This window comes from Rhea pennata, chromosome 4, assembly GCF_028389875.1.
Source record: "Rhea pennata isolate bPtePen1 chromosome 4, bPtePen1.pri, whole genome shotgun sequence".
Taxonomy (NCBI): Eukaryota; Metazoa; Chordata; class Aves; order Rheiformes; family Rheidae; genus Rhea; species Rhea pennata.
This window is the reverse complement of record NC_084666.1, coordinates 59,979,497-59,998,526: the sequence shown is the minus strand read 5'-3', so window position 1 is coordinate 59,998,526 and position 19,030 is coordinate 59,979,497. Positions and strand designations below refer to the sequence as shown.

The 19,030-nt window shown below is 37.9% G+C and overlaps 1 protein-coding gene, 1 long non-coding RNA gene and 1 other non-coding gene across 6 annotated transcripts in view; 2 read left to right on the top strand and 1 right to left on the bottom strand.

Annotated features, from left to right (window-relative positions):
* Positions 1 to 4,122: 4,122 nt before the first annotated feature.
* The window catches only part of LOC134139548 (uncharacterized), a 58,380-nt gene continuing 43,472 nt past the window's right edge, over positions 4,123 to 19,030 (top strand). For all 4 annotated transcript variants that reach the window (XR_009958202.1, XR_009958199.1, XR_009958201.1 and 1 more), the window contains exons 1-3: positions 4,123 to 4,298; positions 4,646 to 4,716; positions 5,226 to 5,265. This is a non-coding gene — a long non-coding RNA (uncharacterized LOC134139548). The remainder of the gene's footprint in view (positions 4,299 to 4,645; positions 4,717 to 5,225; positions 5,266 to 19,030) is intronic.
* Positions 4,397 to 4,527, top strand: LOC134140510 (small nucleolar RNA SNORA24). Its single transcript, XR_009958422.1, has one exon. It is a non-coding gene; the product is annotated as a small nucleolar RNA SNORA24 (small nucleolar RNA).
* The window catches only part of PRSS12 (serine protease 12), a 36,758-nt gene continuing 29,990 nt past the window's right edge, over positions 12,263 to 19,030 (bottom strand). The window contains exons 12-13 of the mRNA XM_062574052.1: positions 15,244 to 15,524; positions 12,263 to 12,624 (exon numbers count right to left, since the gene is read on the bottom strand). Coding sequence (XP_062430036.1) covers positions 12,317 to 12,624; positions 15,244 to 15,524 — 589 coding nt within the window. The 3' untranslated portion in view covers positions 12,263 to 12,316. The remainder of the gene's footprint in view (positions 12,625 to 15,243; positions 15,525 to 19,030) is intronic.

Here is a 19,030-nt window from a genome sequence, read left to right as displayed (position 1 = left end):
ATAAACTCTGATAAGAAAATGTACTGCTGTGTGGATGTGATTTTTATGTTCATGGAAGTTGTCCTTTTCCAGGTTTGTTAGCAGATAATGCAGCTTGACTCTGAACTACTGCAAAATCCAGGAGCACAGGAGCAGCAAGAAATATTTTCACAAATGAAAAATATTGCTTATTATCTCTGTGAGTGAATATTACTGCATTATGGAGCTGCCTGTTTTACTGCTTTTGCTTCCTGCTTACTTTTCATTTCTTGTGGCAGAACTTGAAACATTTCTAGATCTTGCTATTTTTAAAAGAACTAGCAGGTTTTATTCAAATTACTTGCCTTGGGGATCCTGTAGTTGTACCATTGCATCAGCCTCCATAGACATGAGAAAACCTTTTCTAGCAGAAACCTCTACAGAATTTCCAAAGGAAAATTCACTGTTACCAACAAATTCAGAACAGAACTCATGTGCTATCTAGCTGGGCAGAAGCTGTTAATGTCTTCATAGAGGTGTAGGAGACAGAAAACGTATGTAACATGTTTGCTGTTAACATATGTTAAAATGTTTAATTGGTTACAGAGAAATTATGTAACCTATATATTCAGAAGTCTGAGCATAACAAAAGTGAAACAGTAAAGTAGTAACAGAAAAGTACTAAGCAAAGGGAAAAAAGATCTTAACTACAAGTAATACCTTACTGACTTCAGTCTCCAATTCTGATTTCATGGGTTTTTTTCAGTTCTTCCAGTCTCAAAAGTCTTAGACCTCAAAGGTGAATGGGCCATTTTTTTGTCTCTATGGACTACATGAATGAAGAAGGCATGATAGTCAGCATCAAAGGACAAATCACAGGAACAGGAAAACAAAAAACAGGTAAAACCAAGAGCTAGAGAAAACTGAATGGAGGAGGACTTTAGACAAAATAAGAGTGACAGATTTGAAAAACATGATGAGCTTGATTCTTTTCCACTTCATAATCTGTTCACTTCTTTCCCTGTCTTGTTCTTTGATAGGGTATTTTCTTTCCTTTTTTTTCATTCTGCTTCTCTTCTCTTGAGAATTTTGGAAGGGAAATAAGGCTCATGCATTTTTTAAGTGTTCAGATATCTACCTGCCTAGGAGAGTTACCCATCTAGAAGCACAATGTCTCTATCAGATCTTTTTGTTTTCCTGAATGTGATTATTTAGGCCTGAAGGCATGAGTCTTTTCTAAGAGGTATGGCCTATTTCAACCATGACATTTGACACAGGGGCTTGATTCAGAATTACTAGTTGAAATCCTCTGACTTATCCATGAGAAATGGACCTCTTCCTGGGTAAAGAAATTTTCTATTCTATCCTCTCAGTTAACAAGAATGTATCCCGCTAAGTTTCTCAGTAAAACTTCTTTTATTAGCTAAGTTCTCAACTGATTGACTCCAGGACCAAAAACCAAAACAAAACAAAAAACACCACAAACCAGTTGCACAGCTTTTTATACAGGCATAGTTCATTTTAGCTATTATATTTATTATATATTATATTTAGCTAGTTTCCGGAGGGGAAACATGGTAAGCTAAAGACAGGAGACAGCACTTTATTCACCTGACATAGAGTGGAATCAAAGTTGCTGAACACATATGGTGTAAGATCAGAAGAGCTTATGGCACAGGCAACTGGATGGCAGATTCTGACATGCCTTTGCCCTTCTGTACAATCCTATCATTCTTCTGGAATACTGCATGAGGGTCATATATCTAAAGCAGTCGAATTACATCATCTCTGAAAATGATGAAAAACACCAAATGACAGATGGCCTTAAATAATTTCTTTTTTTTTTTCCAATTAGAAGTAAGGTTTATAATGAAACATCAGCCAGAAGGAATCTTCCTGCACTACCTATTCACCACTTCTAATATTTTCTTTAAGAGTTCCTTAACAAATCACATATAAAGTCTTCCCTTGTAGCTGATTGAGACATATTTTTGGTCTTGCCACCTCTGGCAGTGGCAGTCTACTGGCATCTGGACTGCTAAAGCCAAAATTATCTGCCTCATCTTGCCAGTATGCCCATGCACAGAATAAATACTACCTCATCTTTGAGGGTGTTTTTACTTAATGAAATCTGTGACAGACATTTAAAAAACTGCCCTTTCTCTGGACAGAAGATGAGTTTAATAACACTGCAAGCCTACCACACCCTGAAATTAGTTCTCTAGTTCTGCTGTCCTGACAGATCTAGAGAGGAAATCTTGTCCTGATTATGCAGCCAGTGGAGTTATTTTAGGTTCATTTCATTGTAATTGAGAACTCCTTTCCCCTAGTGTATGTTAAATCCTTTCCCTCTTGAGTTAGGAAATCTAGCAGATTCAACTTTTTCCTTTCCTCTGATCCATGGCAGTAAGGATTTTGAATGCTTTCTTTTTTTCAGACTATAAAGTACTTAAATTAAAAACACTGTGGTTTGAAAGGTATACTAAGTAAAATTGGGGAGGGGGGAGAAATTTTGCAAGTATTAACCAAGTATCTTTGCTTGTGTGGACCAGAAAAGGAAAATTACTTGTGTTCATCTAAAGGGATTACTTCATTTTTCTAGCACATATTTCAAAACATCTTCCTTGTTCTCAACCTGTTGTTATCAGGAAAGAACAAATTTAGTATTTTAGCATTTAAGGCCCATACTATGACCTTACTTAGTATATATACAGATATATACATACATTCATATGTCTGTCTGTATGTAGACAGGTATATCAATGTCCAGGCAACTTAAACAGAAACACTTTGATTTTGAGAGTAACTTCAGTGTCTTGTTCATAGAGCTGTTAATCTATTTTCTCCTGAGGTTGCTCTTCAGCAACTTTTAGAAGTACTTTTAAAGCACAGTAAAAGACCTTAATCATAATTGTAGCCCATTGTTGTCCTGCATTCCCATCATACCTCAGATTGTCAATATATTCAGTTTCACTTCTGGAGCTGTATTTGGGCAGTATTATCAGGTCCTTTTTGTGGAAGACAGACTCCTGCCCTCTTAAATCTCTTCCGGCATCTGAAGATGCTCACTAGTTTGTGATGAAATTGTTGCAGGATGCAGTGAAGGCCTATATTGTAATTTGAGTGAGTCAGTACACCTTTTCCTACACTTGCTTTGTAGTGTGCACTGGAGCCAGATGTGCTCTTGTGATACAGCTCAGAAATTCTCATCATCTGTGAGCTTCACCATGGCTGATACGTGGTAACGACTAAATAGCCAACCTGACAAACAGCAGAGACTGGACAGCCTAACTACTACTGTATCCAGGAGTGACTTCTGTTTGGGTCTGTTTCAAGTCTTCAACCAGTTTCTTGCAGTAATTTCACTAATTTAGTGTATGCTGATGATTTATAGTTTTGCAAATTATTTCCAGATTGGAAATTTTTAGTCTGTAACTCCTGAGAGCTAGTGATTCAAGCACAGGATGAAATGGTGAACAGAAAACTATCATCATCACTTAAGGCTCTGCTCATCATTCAGTATGAGCAGATGCTGTCTTATTCCAGCAACATGGCGATTAAAAAAATAAATGCAGTTGTCCAACTGCTATTCAAAAGCAGTCACACCCTCCTGCCTTCAGAAAGGTGAATTCTGCTTGAGCGAGAAAGGCCAAAGCCTCAATCCTACACATTTTGCAAATCTCTATGATCCAGCTAAACGAGGAGTTCCACTCAGTACAGCCGCAGATGGGAAGAACATTACAGCAGAAACACGCGTCCTGAGTTTAATGCCTCACACCGCGGCCTTGCGGGTACGTACACGCCCGCCGTGCGTCAGGCTGCAGGAACACCAGCAGAAGCGCTTTCCTATTGCCCCCGTGTGACCGACGCGCCCCGCTGCACGCGCGGAAACGCCCACAGCCGCGGGGCGGATCGCGCAGCCCCTAGCGCGGGGCGCCGCGCCGCTCCGCCCTTTCCGCCCGCCGCAGCGCCCGGCTGCTGGCGGTGGCCGCGGCGCCCGCGGCGCCCGCCCGGGCCGTTGGCGGGGGCGAGAGCAGCGCGAGCCCGGGCCGTTCAGGGCCGTTGGCGGCGGGAGAGAGGGGAGCGGCCGCGGCGCGAGCCCGGGCCGTTCAGGGCCGTTGGGCGGCGCGCGCGGCGGCCGTTGGCGGCACGGGTTGGGGGGAGAGGGCGGGCGGCGGAAGGCTGTCGGGGCCGCGCTGGGGCCTCGTGGGGAAGCGAAGGTAGTCGCGGGCCCGGCGCTGGCGCCCGGGTCGGGGCGGCGCGCTGTCTTCCGCAGGCGCGGGCGGGCCCGAGAGGGCCCGAGCGGAGTCGCTGAGGCAGAGGAGCGGGGCGAGCGGCAGGTAGGTGCTGCGGCGAGGCGGGAAGGACGCGTGGGCCGCGTGAGGCATGGCGGCGGCGCGGGAGCGGCCGCCACGTGGCGGGCCGGCGGGGCCGGGTGGTCCATGGTCTCATGGGGGCTGCCGGTTGTGGCTGTACCCCTTCCTAGACATGGAAGAGCAGTACCTTGCTAATTGGCAAGGCTTTTACCATCTCGTTGGTATTAGTTGTTGACTGTAGCAAGTAACATATCGAGTAGATGGAGGTGTGGGGTGCGGTAGGATTGGCGGTCTGTCTTTTTTATGTTTTTCCTCAAGAAGCGGTTGCGGCCCAGTTCTTAAATGTGTCTTCTTTTTTTTTTCCTTTAAAGAGTATAGAGGCTAGAGCTACAGAGACGACCATTGTTGCTGTTGAAATTCCCAAAGAAGAACGTATTATGCAGTATGTATTATGCGATAAATTGTTAAAAATGAAGTCTTGAGCAGGAATAATTACCATTTACCATTTATATTACTGTGGTTAAACTGCTTGGCACCGATAAGGTATAGGCTTGTTGAGTTTTTTAATGCTTGATTTGCGATGGTCATTTATAGATAAAATTCAAGAACAAAAGTTAGTGTAACTAGGAAGAATTGGGCTTGGGTCTAGATATATTGGCTATATTAGGAATAATGGGTCATGACGAAACACTGCCTTTGCCTGCCAAACTGGAGGTATATGAATCCATAGACTTCTGGAGACTACCTGTGGAAGTGTTCTGTCAAGACAGAATTAAGACCTTGAGACCTGAAACTGCTGTGGAAGGGGGAGATTGGATAAGTCATTACAGATAGTTTTGCTTCAGAGTAGCTGACAATTTGTAAGAGGGTTTTATGCTTTTAAGAAATCTTTGTTGTTGTGAATGTATTTTCAATTGCAATATTAAACTATCTTTTTTTTTTTTTTAACAGGGGCAAAAGTTCTTAAGTTGTGATGACAGAAGACAATGGGGTAATTCCACATTTAAATTCTAGGAGTAGCTATGACTAGAATTTTAAATTATTACTTAGATTAGGAGTGGATATGGTTAATCATCTGGAATAAATGCCTTTTTGAGCAATAATATTTCTGGTTACTTAGGCTAAGTCTTAATCTCTTCAGCCTTAACAAGATACGAGCTTTTGTAATTAAGTTCAGACTTGGAGGCTAAGAGATGTTTTGTTGTTTCTCTCATCTTTACCAAGAGCAGAGATGGGCTGGGATGTAGTTTACTGTGCCTGAAATCAGTCTTTACTGCTTGTAAACAAATAAGAAAGAATACTGTTAGGGTGACAAGCTCATTTTTTTTTTACTTTGTAGAATCTTTAGCTACTCATGACTGTCGCTGGGTCTCAAACAATTATATTAATGCTGACTAGTTTAGTTGCTGAACTGTAGTCTGTCTTGTGGTTGACCATACTGCAATATTTTTTAAATCCAGAAGCATTTGTATCTTAAGTGGTGGCTCTGATGCTGTCACAGCAGGTTACAAATCTTACAGTAAGTACATACGTGCTGTGTAAAATGAGGGCAAGATTGTGTGAAGTCTAGAAAGTGAACATGAACAGCTGCAGTCATAGTTTTTATGTGTATGCCAATGTAAAGCATTTAAGTGTATCAATGAGGCAATAAAGAGACGTCTTTTACTGCAAGTGTCACTTGTTCATTATAAGACTGCTGATAACCAAGTCTAGTCCTACGTGTGTACTCTGGAATTGCTGCTGTGTGACTAAATTGCTTGGTGTTGGTGTGTAGCTGGTTCTTACATCTCCACTTCATGGTTACGGACCACAGTAGTGACTGACTGTGGCTGACACGCTGTTTGGGAGCCATTTTAGCTGATCTTTGTGTCAGAGGTTACTGTTGCAGTGGAGAAAATCTAACCTTGAATGTAGCTGCTTTTTCAGTATCAGCTGCTGAGGGATGTTTTGTTTAATCCATATTTCAAGAGAAGAATATGTGGAGCTCCAGTAGATGTGAATCATTGGAAATAAATGTTTTCATTCTGTGATGTCTGACCAAACTTACTGTCTTACGTAAGGCATGTTCTCCAGCACTCTGCTGGCACAATGTCATGTGGACACATCAAAAGGGGACAAGAAGGAGGACTTGTGAGCAAACAAACAAAAAAAATACATAAAGTTAGAACAGGGGTCAGATAGAGTGTACTTGGTGGTAAGCACTTGACAATTAAGAAAAGGAAAAAGGTTATATTTGCTGTGGAGGGGATGGGGTGTTTGTGGACTTAAATTGTAGCAAACACTAGATCTCAAGAAATAACTTCAGATGTGAAGGTTAGTTACGCTCTGGAGTAACTGCCTTACGGAGATCAGGGAGCTGTCATCATAGGAAACTTCTCTTTTTATTTTTTTATCGTACTTTTCCTGCTGGGGATGACAGTATAGCTGAATGGATATTCTGTGTGAAGCTATAATAAGTAGTGCTACACCTGTTCAGTTGGTGGTGTTTGATTACTCTGTTTCTGTTTGAGCAGCTCTGCATTGAGCCATATTGTATGTCATCTTCCCTGCAAGTTTGTGCCTGCAAAGCCTGGTAGCCAACAGTCTGGAGCATGCATTGTAAATTCTGTTTTTTTCTGGGAAACTGTACTTTCTGTAGTCACCTTTCTTTTTTTTTAGAAGTGGTTTGGCAAGGGCAAATTCATTTGCAAATCTTAAACAAGAAAATCCCAGGCAGACAGTAGTCAGGGGGGAGCTGCTGCTATTCTATAGACACAGTGAGGGCAGAAAGGTCTGCTCGACCCCTGGGAACAAGAGTGATCTTTTGCAGTTTTCTGCAAAGTGGCCCAGTGTTCCTGAGGCCATTTTTTTGTAACTGGCTTTCATCCTATGAAGAAAACTAGATACAGGCAAACATGAATAGAAAGAAGCAGGAGTGGTGTGGGAAACAAGTTTGTCCAGGAATATAGAAAGCATTAATACAGCAATTATACAGAATATAAAGGTTAAAACGGTCTGAAGGCCTGCAGAAAAACATTTTCTTTAGCAATCTGAAGCAATATTTAAAAGTTTAGGTCTTTAATGTCAACTTTTAACTATGGTACGGCATTTTGCTGATATGGTCATCTGACACTTGTTAGCCCAAATCCTTTGATTTTTTTACCTTTGCTTTCTTCAGGGAATAGCTCACAATATTTCATTAATTTTTGGCATAAAAAAATGAGAACTTGGTTCTTAAGTTGCTCTTCTGAAATTTTCAGTCCAGTTTTTTTGCTGCTTATAGCAGAAGGATCATTTTGTGTGAAACTGGCAGTAACTTAGAGGACCACATATCTGTCCTGTGAGTCTATTGCATAAGCCAAACAATAAGGGCACTGGGTATTTCCACTTAAGTTGCAGCATCCTTGGATTATAGCTTTAAGGTTCTCAGGAACAGGCTGTAGCAAGCAGACCACAGGCCAAATGAATTGGCCCAGAAGCCTGATCTGGCCCCTGGACAAGATTTGTGAATATTCATTTCTGAGCCCTTTCATCAAATATTTAGAATTTGTTGAGATAAAACACCAAGTTTGTGTAAAACAAGCTTTCATTTAAGGTGTGTGGGGGAGATAGTTTTCAAGGTTATGGTTGAGTACAAAAGTAAGAATAAGCTGCTTGCTGTGGATGTCTCCTGGTAATGTTGAGTGCCCTTAGTGAGGCTACATTGCCTTACCTGAGGCTGAAGATTACCATGGACACTCAGTTGTGTACACAGAAGGCAGCAAACAAAAAGCTCTGCTTTGCTTTGAGTGTAACAGAAATGATGAGTATACTTAAATGTGGAGGCTTTTAATTTCCCCACTTTAAAAAATGAACTTGCTTAAGCTGGCTTGTATTTCAGGATTTGTCTTAAAATTCCTATTCCCAAGTAACTTTTCTTATTTTTCTCACCTATGCCTTATAGAGGTTATTTATTTTTCTATACTTGCTTATATCTTGTCTTAAACCACTCCAGCTTTATCTTCTTCACCCAACACAGTCATTTTTTATGCTTTTACAAAAGTAAATTCCCTTTTTACATTTTATTAACTTCTGTCATCCTTACTTCATCCTTTCCCTGTTTGTGGTTGCTTGATACTGCATTTGCAACATGGCCACTTTCTGTGATGTGTGTGGAAAATAAATGGAACAGGAAATGGAAACTACTGCGTGTTAGTGGATATGTAATGAGCTAGGTCTGATGTCTCGTACATCAATTCACTGTATGTGCTGTTATGCTGCAATGTGGAGCACAAAAAGTTTTCTTTTTTCATAAAGTTTATGGTGCTTGTTGTACTGATACCTGCTACTTGAACCTAATGTTCTAGCCACCTCAGTACGATAAATGATGATACTCTGAAGTTGTAGCAGCATTAAAAATGTTGACTATAAATATTCTAGCACTTGTGTATCTTAACACTGAAAAAGAGAGAAAACATTGATTCAGAATAGGCATACTGTTAAAAATAAGCTGTTATAGCATCTATTCATGAAAACTAGGTAGCTGAAAATGTAGAAGGACTCCTAGTTCACGTGTGGTTCAGTGCTTGTGTGTAATGTGCCTTCACTATGGGAAGCTGTTCAGGGTCAAGACTACATGCATGTTAAATGTGTTTTGTGTTTGTCAGTTGCAGTAGTGTTTCACTATTCTTTGTTTCCAATGTACTCCTTGTATCTTCTCTGGAAAATGGACAAGTTGAGGAAGAACATTTCGCTTACTGTGAAGTTGGTAATGTTTTAAGCAGTTGTGCAATTTAATGCAAGAAGGTGGAAATCTATTTACAAAACCTTTAAAGTTCAAAGTGACTGTACCTAACTATAAATTTGTATAATGTTGGGATACTTGAAGAGACGACATTTTGGTGTTTACTAAAGTCATCTACTTTGATAATGGAAGTGCTAAGTGTTCGCTTAGTTTCTGTGACCATTAACCCTGTGACCAGCATGTTCATAACAAAACAAAAACTTCAGTATAGACGGGAGAGTAGAGAGAATTTGTTTTCTACAATCTTGTGCATTTTGGAAAATTCAAACAAACGGGTAGGTGGCAGGGGTCAAAAAATTCTTAGGTAGTTTTGAGAGTGTAGGATAGGCTACTTTTTGATAACTGCTCTAGATTAGAGTATACAAAGGATTGGAAATTACATGGTATAGAGAAAACTTGCATCTAGGGGAAAAAGGCCTACAGTTCCATACTTTCAAGAAAATGAAGTCATATTTTCAAGAGCACCTGTTTTCACTTACAAAAACTCACAGCAAGATTATCCAGCTGAGCTTTTTGAATTTATAAAGAAAAGTTCTAGTCAGTGTGGCAGTTTTTATTGTATACACTTAAATCATCAGACTCATGGAACAAAAATTTAAATGGTATAGTGTAAGACAGCTGCACTTTGTTAGAAACTAAGAAGGCATGCTGTCTGCATGAAAACAGTAGTGCAACATTTTTAAATCTAATTCTTAAAGCATGTTATGAAAGGAGCCAACTAAACTAGCAAACTACTATACTAAATCTAAGTGGCTTACTATGCTTAGTATGCAGACTTGATTTCTTTTCCAAGTATAATACTTCAGTGGTACAACTTTTTTAAAAAAAAAATCGGGATTTTCTCCATATACGTCATGCACATAATACATTGCACTATACAGCCTACTTCACAAGCCTCAAAATAGAGTACCTTCTATAGCAAAGTTTTGATGGTACAAGTAAATATCTTCTGACAGATGTATTTCCCCTTTTATCATTTTAATTTAAAGAGATATATAAGCAGTAAAAATAGGAATTGATTGAAATTTTGCTAGCAGAGTTTCATATAGGTCTAACAGTTGGTGGTCACTGTACTATGATTTTATTACATGTTTTTAAATAAACTATTTCATGCTATTTCAGAAGTGCAGAATTAGAGAAGACTTTAAATATCTAAAAACACCTCATGTATTATAGCTTAGCACCAGTTCCAACAAGATATTTAAACTAGTCATGGCCCTTAAAAATCACTTTGACACCTGGAGAGAAATTGAGGACCAAGTCTTCAATCACATGGGATTCTGCAATATTACCACCATTTTTTTGCATGCAAGCCAAGTTGCATTAAATATTTATTACAATACTGGACAGACATGGATGCATACAGAAATGGATGATAACCCACTTACAATAAGGACACAAGCATTCCACCTTTGTTCACAGAAGGCCAGACAACACTCTGAAGGAGCTGGAATATTGGGGGAAAGGAAATGCAGAAAAATAGTAACTGGTAGTCACAATTTGTACAATTACATACAATATGGTGACATACAGCTGCCATGTCTTTCACATTGGAGTGTTTCTTGGCCCGCAGAGCTTCAGTTTCATCCTTTAAAGAAAAGTTTGTCAAAATGTGGTACGTAATAGACATTTATAGATGGTCAAGGTGGACCTACAGATGGGTTGTAGATGTAGCACTGAAGTTTCCTGTTTTCCTGACTGTAGTTAGTCTCAGATATTTTCAAGATTAGCTTTGATACCGAACAGTGTTGCACTAGAAAGGTAATTACTTGTCTTCTGTGTGATAAAGAAGTTAAATGGGATGGCCCTTTCTAAAAGACTAGTAAATAGTTATTTAATACATTTCTTGCTACACTAAGTAAACATCACTTTTAATCGGTGTTTTTTTATAATAAACCATTAAGGTTTCTGTAGGCTTTGGGAACAGAATTTGTGAGAGGAATTGACAAAGGGAATCAAGGTACTTTAAGTCTTTGAAAACCAGCTAACTGATGTTTGGATTATAAAAGGACATTGGGGACCATATGACTTAAACTGTTTTTTTCCTTTAGCATTGTAAATTACTATGACAAATTTGAGTAGTTTCTAGATTAAAGATACACAAATATTTCACAGGTATTGATTTCAGGTAGGGTTCCTTTTCTGGTCAGGTCAGACTGAATTAGTATTCTAACTAAACACGATATAATTCCTTAAGTATTCCTGTGTTTTTTTTTTAAACTGTCATTTAAGACTTTAGACCTTTTCAAATGTGCATTGGCTCAGTGTCTCTAGTACTTGCATTCCATATACTTGCAATAACTTTTCCTTGTAGGATTGGTAGAGGTTCCTAGTGGTACTTCAGTAAAGCCCCTCTAAAACTAGTGATCTCTGAGCTTGTTTTGAATTATTTTAACTTTTGTTAGAGAATTGAGGGGTTTGAAACTGATACTGTACCAACAGCTAGTGGCAAACAGGAAAACCTATATTCTCCCCAAACTGCTGCATGTATGTCATTATGTGCATGTGCTGAAAATCAGGGGAATGCAGGGGGAAGGTCCCTTTAGATTAAAAAACCTAATTCCATCTTTCTGGAATTCAAAGAGGGCTATTTTTTTCATCTAGCTCATGCAGTTGTGCAGGATTTTTGATGGGAAAATAATAACGTCCACAGTACTGTCCGCTTTACTTAGAAATGTGCTTTAGAAACTAAACTGTGAGTATCTGGGAATCTGATTATTGGTTATTAGTTTCCCTTCTAACAAGTAATGCCTATGAAGAGTCATTACCAGAAGTGAACCTGTGAGTGTTCTCATCAGCTGAAGGAAATATGAGACAAAGTTAAAGGACTTGAGTATAAGACCACAGAAATAATAAATAGGGAAACAGTCAAGGACTCATTAAATAAACTAGACTGGAAGTGAATTGAGATGTGTAATTCTAGAGAAGCATGGAGCATGAATAGCTGCTGCTACAGTCTTCTGTAAACAGTGAATCTTTTAGTGAACTCTCTAACTGTCCTGCTCCGATGTTGCTCTAAGATAAAGATCACTTTTGCCATTATCTGCATGGAAACTTATTCATGCAGTATAAGCTTCTTCAATTGGATTTTATCTGTACATTAATCCCTAACTGGAAAGGTTATGTATATAAAGCTTGGATTTAACAAAAAAGAAAAACACATGAATTGGGCAAAATGTCTGTTCCCATCTATTGTGGGCCCCAGCTGTGCACTGTTTGTGCTGTTTAAGCTGTCCTGCTTCAAAATTTATTATCGAAGTTTGTTTTTGATTAAGGACATTCATAGTTTGGTCACACTCTTTATCCAGGGTACAAAAGATGAAACTTTTGTGTAGACACCTGGAGAGTCTTTCACTCCACAGCCATAGCCCCAGGAGGTCACACCATATACAACCCAGCTTTCCCCAGGGCGTTCACACATCAGTGGTCCACCACTGTCTCCTTGACAGCTATCAACACGTTTCCGTTCCTCGAGATTTCCAGCACAGAGCATTCTTCCCGTGAACCTTCTTTTATAACGCTCTTCACATACCTTCTTGGGAAGTAAAGGGATGGCAGCTTGTTGTAATGTTCTTGAATAGGCCCTCCCTATAAAGAGGACCCAAATAATTGTATCATCATGCTTGGTCTCAGAAGCATAAATAAAATCTAATCTCATTTATACTGTTAGTCCTTCCTGCTATTTTATCATTAAAAAAGGGACTTAATACAGGAAAATCTACTGTACACTAAAATAATAATGTACTAAATATATCCTGTAAATATGGAATACAAAAATACTTTTTTAAAAAAGCTTAAAATTTAACTAAGATTTAGGTTTACACCTCGTATGCTGGATCTTTTCAAGGCTGGATTTTGTTTGTTTTGTAAAAGAAGTGTGTTTAACAAGAATATATGCTGTAATACTTAAATAGGGAAGCTATTCTTTGGAGATATGAGCAGGGGAGACTAAAACTGTAGAAATACTTCATTTCTAGGTCACCAGTTCAAGTCTATCTGCTTCAGCTACAGCAAGTGCTGCACCATCTATCAGCTTCCCAGCCAGAGCACCATCATAATTAAATACTGTGGGGATATGCAAGCTTGTTGGTCACCTTGACTGCAGAGTTAATGCTTCTGGCCTTCAAGTGTACTTTGTTAGAGGTGAGCAATATCATTTGACTCTTCTACAATTCTGATACTTCTACACACTGGAAAACTAAAAAGTATAGCCAAATGAATGTCTCATTCCAAAAATCTGCTTCCTCACCTAATGTAATTTTGCTGGAAACAGAACCTGTCCTTGCATTTTCTCTTTCTGTAGTGAATCTTGCACTGCACAAGCAGGGCTGTAATTAAATTACTGCAGTACTTTCTTACTCCTCTGTGTATTGGTCATCTCTTCTACTTGCTACTCCAAGCTTAGAGTTTTTCACTGATTCCACAGTTAGAGCACCTTTCTTTGCTTTTAATATGCTGAAGACAGGAAGATTGGTGTCATGAAGTGGAGAGGGTGGAGCATGTTTCATCTTAAGTGAAGTAAATAAGTGGAGTAAATCAGTGTTCTAGCTCTTACGAGGAAACAGAGGATGAGAGGGGTGGGACAGCAGCTCAGGGTGGGGTTGGGCAGACGTGGCATAAACGTGCATCTATTAATTGCAAAATTACTTATATTTGGAAATGTGGAATGTTACTGTGGTAACATGATACTTGTGATACTTGGCCCATCATCAGGCTATTCCTAGGAATAGTTACTCTAACTTAGAGTTGAAAGAAGGCCTTTTTTTAAAAAGAGCTGTCATTGCTACTGCGTAAAGACCAGATTTCAAAGTTACAGAGCTAGCTCATTTTAGGAAATGTTAATACTGAGTAAAAGCTGTGCAAGAGTCAGTATTTTAAATCAGTAGCGTTTTCATGTGCTTTCAGCCCTTCTTGCTATGTATGCTGAACATATGTGCTTATTAGTAGTGACAAATCTTGTAATCCTTTTCAAGACCTTACCTGCAAGTTTTCAATGTTGTGATCAGTTATTTTTCCTTACTAAAAAATTTCCAAGTAAAATATCAAGACTTAAGTCATTTGACTTTTTTCTATAACTTTTTTCTTTTTTTCAGTTGAAAAGATAGGACACCAAAAGCAGTTTCTTTAAAAATAAAATCTTATACTTGTAAAATAAGTTTGATTTATATTGTAAGTATGAAATTTCAACTGAAATATTGCAATGATGTAATTTCTTACTGTAATCAATTATGGCAGTGGCTAATGTTTGCTTACCTGGAAGTCCCTAAGTAAGCAATATTGTACTTAGTTGTCTAAAGTGCTAGACAGAGCTAAGCAATGAATTAATATTGTTTTTAGCAAAAAAGTACAGACCTAGAAATCTGTTAATGGATGTACAGATTAATGAATATAAAGAGAGAGAAGTGATACGTGGCTTTGCTTTCTTGCCAGTTTGAATGAGTCAGTGGAGCAAAGGATCAAGTGTGGCTGCTGTCTGGCACTGTATTCAACCACATAAAAATATGAAGTAAAACAAGGTTAATAATTTGTAAAATATTTAAAGGATAGAGACCTTTTGAAGAAAGAGACTCTTGTAATGACCTAAAAAGTGACTAGAAAGTTTATTCCGAAAGTCTTTATTACAGATTGCTTTCTGGCTCTCTCAAGTTTTGGCAAGGTGTTCTCTTACTGAAATCTAACCACTGATACTGAAAATGCCAGTGGTAATATGAAAGACTGAACAATGCTACTTAAAATTCTGTTACGTACATGTTTCCTATCCATTTTTCAGATGAAGTAGCATCATTTGAAGGAGTTCTGTACAATACTCCTTGTACTTAAAGACAAAAACCTGAAATATATTAGAGCTGTTAGTTATGTTGGGCGACAGGGAACTATAAGCTGCTCTTTGAGGTTTGCCTGTCAATGAATAAGCCTTTGATTCATACTTGTCAAGCTTGATGAGGCCATTTTAATGACTTGTTCCACTATTTAGAGTGACATTGTTCTCAAACACAAACTAAATTCCAAAAGCAAAAGATGTTTTTGATCCTGTTTTAGGATCAGGAGAAAAAAGAGATTCTCTTATTTAAAAAAAAAAAAAAAAAGGAAGAAGAAGAAAGAAAATACTCAAAGTGGAACAGTTTTCCCTGAGTATTTGATAACGTCTTTTTAACAAGCAGCCTCAGGTAGCAAGTCAGTGGGTAGAAATCATTAAAAGACTTTTACCTGTGTCACCCCATCCAGTGATGTAACAGTTAGGAGCAGTTTTCTGTGGTCTCTCTCGCCTTAATGGCAAGCAGGCAGGTAAGACGTGGGTGCTGAATCTGGCACATTGTTCCTCTGGACCTTGTAGCCTCACTAACGCAATGTCGTAGTCACTGCTGTCAGGCCTGTACTCTTCATGCGTCACTATCTGCTGAACTCCGATTTCTTCCTCATACTCTTCTGGTACCAGTGTGTGATAATCTCCCACTCGCACAGCGTAATTACGAGTGTTATTTCCATACCTGAAATTCAGATTGAAACAAATACGGCTCACTCATGCAAATGCAGATACTAGACATAGAGCCAGATTTGATCAATGTCTTTTTGTCTCTTTTTTTTTAATTGTTCAGTTAAATCACAGCACCAGCACTTTTTTACAGAGCAAAACCACTTTCTCAAATAATTCAACTGACGTTTAAACATATCCTAAAAAATACTGTATAACTTTTCCTGAAGTTTCAGGTAAGGCTGAATATTTTCATAGGCAAGATTTCCTATTGCCATCTGCCACAATTAGCTTTTTTTTTTTTTTTTTTTTTTTTTTTTTTTTTTTTAAGGTGCAAGCAAGGAGCAGTTCATAAATAATTTTAGCAAAGGTAACAAAATGCCAATAATTGTAATGAAAACTTGTGAGTACTAACATCATTGTGACACCCCAAATAATTACTGAAATGAAAACAGTGCTCAAGTTTGTTTTGTAGATTAGTTTTGAAACATGTTTTGAAGAAGGAATGCTATTTGAATTCTAGAGGAAGAGATAACTTGACATGAAAACCTCTTAAGTAAAGTAGTAAGGAGAACGAAGCATGTATAAAATAGATATATTTATAAATATATATAAAAGAGCTTATGGTCTTGAAGTGACAGATTGCCTGTAAATCTTAGTTGTCCATATAAAAAGGTTCCAGTCGCTAACATTGTAGACTGAATGTGAGTACCTTAGAGGTGATTACTATGGCTGCAAGAAGTGTTGCTATGCATGCCTGAGATTTCAGATTACAGGACACAGCCATTCTCAGGAAAATGCAAACAAGTGTAGTGTTTAGTATGTTTGTTTATTTTAAAGTCTGGCTAAGCTAACACAAATACATTTTTTTGACTTCTCCCTTTTCCTCATAGCATTCAAAAGGAAGTTTCTAATAGATTTACAGAAAATACACAATGATCAGTCACCTACCCCACCCCTGTGTTTTTATACTTTCCAGCAAAATGCTGGAATAAATTATAAAAGGAAGCTGATACAGAAGTATTTACTATTGCAGTAAAATTGTATTATTTTCTATTTGAATTATTCTAACTTAAATGCAAAAAAACACTTAAAGTATGAGAGTTTTCTTGACATCTCATTCAGTAATATTTTTCTGCTCAGATATCATATACTGTGTGATAACATTCCACTTAGGAATCTAAATAATACAGCAACTGACCCCAATAAATTTAGCAATGTTATACTGTTTCTTTCATCACTTAAGCAATACTAAATAGTTTAATAACTTTTGCTATAGTGATTGTTTATAACTGTTGATCTCATTGCATTTGAAAGCTATCTATTCAAAACAGAAATCTCTCTGCTGCAACATACCATTAGATGTGATCTCTAAGGAATATTAGAAACAATATTTTAGCATTTTTTGGTATACATCTGAGCATCATCCTATTAGAACGGGAATGTATGAGGTCATTAGTAAAAATATAAATACTTTCTGCCTGACTTAATCTGTCAAATACATTTCCGAAAGGTCACTGAAAATGCTATCGTATAATTATAGATACGCTTTTGGCTCTATGTATTAAGTCACATGTTAGTGCTATGCTACTTGTTCATGGAGTTTAAATTTTTATGTTTTTTTCCTATTCAGTAGGTATTTGTCTATGTAATTAAACCATTGTGTACCTTGACATACAGATTTTGTATATACAAATAAACACAATCACAGTACTTTCCAGATTAGTTTTCTCAGTGATCGAGTGGATATTTGGTTCTCAAATGGAGAAGGGTAATTTTTAAACGGGTATAAATCTTTTTTTCTTTTTTTTTTAATCTCTTCTGGTTTTTTTAGTATATAGTGCAACATCAAGTTCATGATTTACTTTTCTATTCATTATCTTAATGAAATTCAGGGCAGTGGGAAGGGTTAGTTCTTTCTGTTTTCCTTTAACCGTATGGATGTCAGGAGTACAAAGTGACAAATATATTGTTTTATGTGTTTGGAATTTACATCAGAAATGAATTACTCTCTCCCAAAATTGGTTTGATAATCAAAGTAATTTGATTTTTGATTGTTTGTTTTGGTTCATGAAGAAGATGGAGTGAAACAGTTGCTTATGACCAGCAATAAGGAGTGCTCTCCTATCAGCCATATCTGAGATAGCACACAAGGAAGCTTCTGGCTTCTATTTACTGGTATATCCTTGATCATAACAAAGAAACAGTATTCTCTTTAAATTAAGTCCTGCTAATTTTCTCTTACGGATCATGGTAATTTTTAGAATCATAATGAAAAATTGATATTCAGGAAAGCCTATCTTAATTAAATGCACTGATTTTAAAGACTGAAAAATGCAGTTGCTTACGCAAACGTATAGAACTTTTTGTTAGCTAGAAGTCTTCTAGTTGGAGGCTTAATGAGCAGTCTCAGATTTACCTTACTTCTGTGCACATTCATACACACAGCTGTTTTAAACTGACTTTTTCAATCATAGACAATTATATTTCTTCCCCACTAGTAGTTACCTATTTGCCAGATATGTAAATATTGTCACAGAATGTCAGTAAACAAAAGAAGCAAAATACCTAGCTCATAGGGGCATCTAGTCTTCCTTATCTACAAGTCACCTTGAAATGGCAGAGAACCATTGTACACATATCACATAACCTGAAGAGCAGAGGCAGAGGAGGGGTCTGGGAGTGCTTCCCAGCAGAAAATGGTGTAGCTTTCAGGGTGTTACCACTGTCTTGTAGGGCTAGGATGGGTAGGCCTTTAAGTTACAGCAAAACCTGCCAGTGTTACCCTTAACACCACCTTCCTCTTTTATTTCCCCTCTAACTGGAAGTTGGATTAGCTATCAGCCTCCATATTAATATCATCCTTATGCCAGTCAAGTAATGTAGTGACATTGAAGGCACACCTGAATTCATCTGACCATTCCTGCTAGGCTTAAGAAAAGTGAGTTTTAATGTCAGTTTCTACTTTGGTTTCTGGCATGTTGCTAGATAGTTAATTCCAGTGCTCCCCAGTTCTAAACAGGATTGCCGGCCCCTTGCTGAAGTGTATGTGGGCATCCAGGAGTGCTTAAAGAAGCACTTAAATGTTAAGAGTTATAGTATTAGAACAGCACAGTGTTCAAGTAATCCCATATATCCTAAAATGACATGATGGTCATAATTTCATTTTTGTTTCATGCCTCATTTCTAATCATCCAGAGTTAACTTTTTTTTTTATGTCTACAGCTGCAAATTCTCTGTAGCTGAACGACTTAGGACAAAACTTGGCAACACAATAGGCAGATTACAAAGGAAGAATAGTTTGAAATATTGCTATAACTTTGCATCAAAAGCAAATTCTGTGTGTATGAAATCACAGAAGGCAGATAATGCTGCTATACTGCTGAGGAACAATTCCTACAATCATGCATAGAATGTATTGAATTCTTATGCCTACTATAATTGTGCCTGCTTTTGTTATTTAAGCAGTACTCTGTTTTTTCAGGTATGGGACATGATATACTGTCTTTTTTCTCTTGTCTG